At 52.7% G+C, this 3320-nt stretch overlaps 2 protein-coding genes across 2 annotated transcripts; both read left to right on the forward strand.

Annotated features, from left to right (window-relative positions):
* CBG01536 lies at positions 1-2840 on the forward strand (the record flags this gene model as incomplete). The annotated part of the gene is made up of 1 exon (XM_045236611.1): positions 1-2840. A coding segment is annotated over one exon (2840 nt), but the record flags the coding sequence as incomplete, so codon positions are not given.
* A 41-nt stretch (positions 2841-2881) lies between these two features.
* Positions 2882-3155, forward strand: CBG01537 (the record flags this gene model as incomplete). The annotated part of the gene is made up of 1 exon (XM_045236612.1): positions 2882-3155. A coding segment is annotated over one exon (274 nt), but the record flags the coding sequence as incomplete, so codon positions are not given.
* Between the last annotated feature and the right edge of the window lie 165 nt (positions 3156-3320).

Genomic DNA, 3320 nt, shown 5'->3' on the forward strand with positions numbered 1-3320 from the left:
CGTCTTCGGACACTACTACGGAGCCATGTGAGACTACCACGGAGCCATGTCTGAATTCCACGTCTTCCGAAACTACCACAGAACCCTGTGAGACCACGACGGAGCCATGTCTGAATTCCACGTCTTCGGACACTACTACGGAGCCATGTGAGACCACGACGGGGCCATGTCTGAATTCCACGTCTTCCGAAACTACCACAGAACCCTGTGAGACCACGACGGAGCCATGTCTGAATTCCACGTCTCCTGAAGCTACCACAGAACCCTGTGAGACCACGACGGAGCCATGTCTGAATTCCACGTCTTCGGACACTACTACGGAGCCATGTGAGACTACGACGGAGCCATGTCTGAATTCCACGTCTTCAGAAACTACCACTGAGCCATGTGAGACCACGACGGAGCCATGTCTGAATTCCACGTCTTCTGAAACTACCACAGAACCCTGTGAGACCACGACGGAGCCATGTCTGAATTCCACGTCTTCGGACACTACTACGGAGCCATGTGAGACCACGACGGATCCATGTCTGAATTCCACGTCTTCCGAAACTACCACAGAACCCTGTGAGACCACGACGGAGCCATGTCTGAATTCCACGTTTTCCGAAACGACGAATGAGCCATGTGAGACCACGACGGGGCCATGTCTGAATTCCACGTCTTCCGAAACTACCACAGAACCCTGTGAGACCACGACGGAGCCATGTCTGAATTCCACGTCTCCTGAAGCTACCACAGAACCCTGTGAGACCACGACGGAGCCATGTCTGAATTCCACGTCTTCGGACACTACTACGGAGCCATGTGAGACTACGACGGAGCCATGTCTGAATTCCACGTCTTCGAAAACAACGAATGAGCCATGTGAGACCACGACGGAGCCATGTCTGAATTCCACGTCTTCTGAAACTTACACAGAACCCTGTGAGACCACGACGGAGCCATGTCTGAATTCCACGTCTCCTGAAACTACCACAGAACCCTGTGAGACCACGACGGAGCCATGTCTGAATTCCACGTCATCAAAAACGACGAATGAGCCATGTGAGACCACGACGAAGCCATGTGAGACCACGAGGGAGCCATGTCCGAAATCCACGTCTTCCGAAACTACCACAGAACCCTGTGAGACAACGACAGAGCCATGTCTGAATTCCACGTCTTCGGACACTACTACGGAGCCATGTGAGACTACGACGGAGCCATGTCTGAATTCCACGTCATCAAAAACGACGAATGAGCCATGTGAGACCACGACGGAGCCATGTCTGAATTCCACGTCTTCCGAAACTACCACAGAACCCTGTGAGACCACGACGGAGCCATGTCTGAATTCCACGTCTCCTGAAGCTACCACAGAACCCTGTGAGACAACGACAGAGCCATGTCTGAATTCCACGTCTTCGGACACTACTACGGAGCCATGTGAGACCACGACGGAGCCATGTCTGAATTCCACGTCTTCTGAAACTACCACAGAACCCTGTGAGACCACGACGGAGCCATGTCTGAATTCCACGTCTTCGGACACTACTACGGAGCCATGTGAGACCACGACGGAGCCATGTAAGACTACCACGGAGCCATGTCTGAATTCCACGTCTTCCGAAACTACCACAGAACCCTGTGAGACCACGACGGAGCCATGTCTGAATTCCACGTCATCAAAAACGACGAATGAGCCATGTGAGACCACGACGGAGCCATGTCTGAATTCCACGTCTTCCGAAACTACCACAGAACCCTGTGAGACCACGACGGAGCCATGTCTGAATTCCACGTCTTCTGAAACTACCACAGAACCCTGTGAGACCACGACGGAGCCATGTCTGAATTCCACGTCTTCGGACACTACTACGGAGCCATGTGAGACTACGACGGAGCCATGTCTGAATTCCACGTCTTCTGAAACGACGAATGAGCCATGTGAAACAACGACAGAGCCATGTCTGAATTCCACGTCTTCGGACACTACTACGGAGCCATGTGAGACCACGACGGAGCCATGTGAGACTACCACGGAGCCATGTCTGAATTCCACGTCTTCTGAAACTACCACAGAACCCTGTGAGACCACGACGGAGCCATGTCTGAATTCCACGTCTTCGGACACTACTACGGAGCCATGTGAGACAACGACGGAGCCATGTCTGAATTCCACGTCTTCGGACACTACTACGGAGCCATGTGAGACCACGACGGAGCCATGTCTGAATTCCACGTCTTCTGAAACTACCACAGAGCCATGTGAGACCACGACGGAGCCATGTCTGAATTCCACGTCTTCGGAAACGACGACTGAGCCATGTGAGACCACGACGGAGCCATGTAAGACTACCACGGAGCCATGTCTGAATTCCACGTCTTCTGAAACTACCACAGAACCCTGTGACACCACGACGGAGCCATGTCTGAATTCCACGTCTTCGGAAACGACGAATGAGCCATTTGAGACCACGACGGAGCCGTGTCTGAATTCCACGTCTTCCGAAACTACCACAGAAACCTGTGAGACTACCACGGAGCCATGTCTGAATTCCACGAATTCAGAAACTACCACGGAGCAATGTGAAACCACGACGGAGCCGTGTCTGAATTCCACGTTTTCGGAAACTACCACGGAGCTATTTGAGACCACGACGGAGCCATGTCTGAATTCCACGTCTTCCGAAACTTCCACGGAGCCATGTGAGACCACGACGGATCCATTTGAGACTACCACGGAGCCATATCTGAATTTCACGTCATCAAAAACGACGAATGAGCCATGTAGACCACGACGGAGCCATGTGAGACCACGACGGAGCCATGTGAGACTACCACGGAGCCATGTCTGAATTCCACGTCTTCGGAAACGACGAATGAGCCATGTGACACCACGACGGAGCCGTGTCTGAATTCCACGTCTTCCGAAACTACCACAGAAACCTGTGAGACTACCACGGAGCCATGTCTGAATTCCACGAATTCAGAAACTACCACGGAGCAATGTGAAACCACGACGGAGCCATGTCTGAATTTCACGTCATCAAAAACGACGAATGAGCCATGTGAGACCACGACGGAGCCATGTGAGACCACGACGGAGCCATGTGAGACTACCACGGAGCCATGTCTGAATTCCACGTCTTCGGAAACGACGAATGAGCCATGTGAGACCACGACGGATCCATTTGAGACTACCACGGAGCCATGTCTGAATTCCACGTCTTCCGAAACTACCACAGAACCCTGTGAGGCCACGACGGAGCCATGTCTGAATTCCACGTCTTCCGAAACTACCACAGAACCCTGTGAGGCCACGACGGAGCCGGGTA

This window comes from Caenorhabditis briggsae (genome assembly GCF_000004555.2).
Source record: "Caenorhabditis briggsae complete genome, chrV, whole genome shotgun sequence".
Lineage (NCBI taxonomy): Eukaryota > Metazoa > Nematoda > Chromadorea > Rhabditida > Rhabditidae > Caenorhabditis > Caenorhabditis briggsae.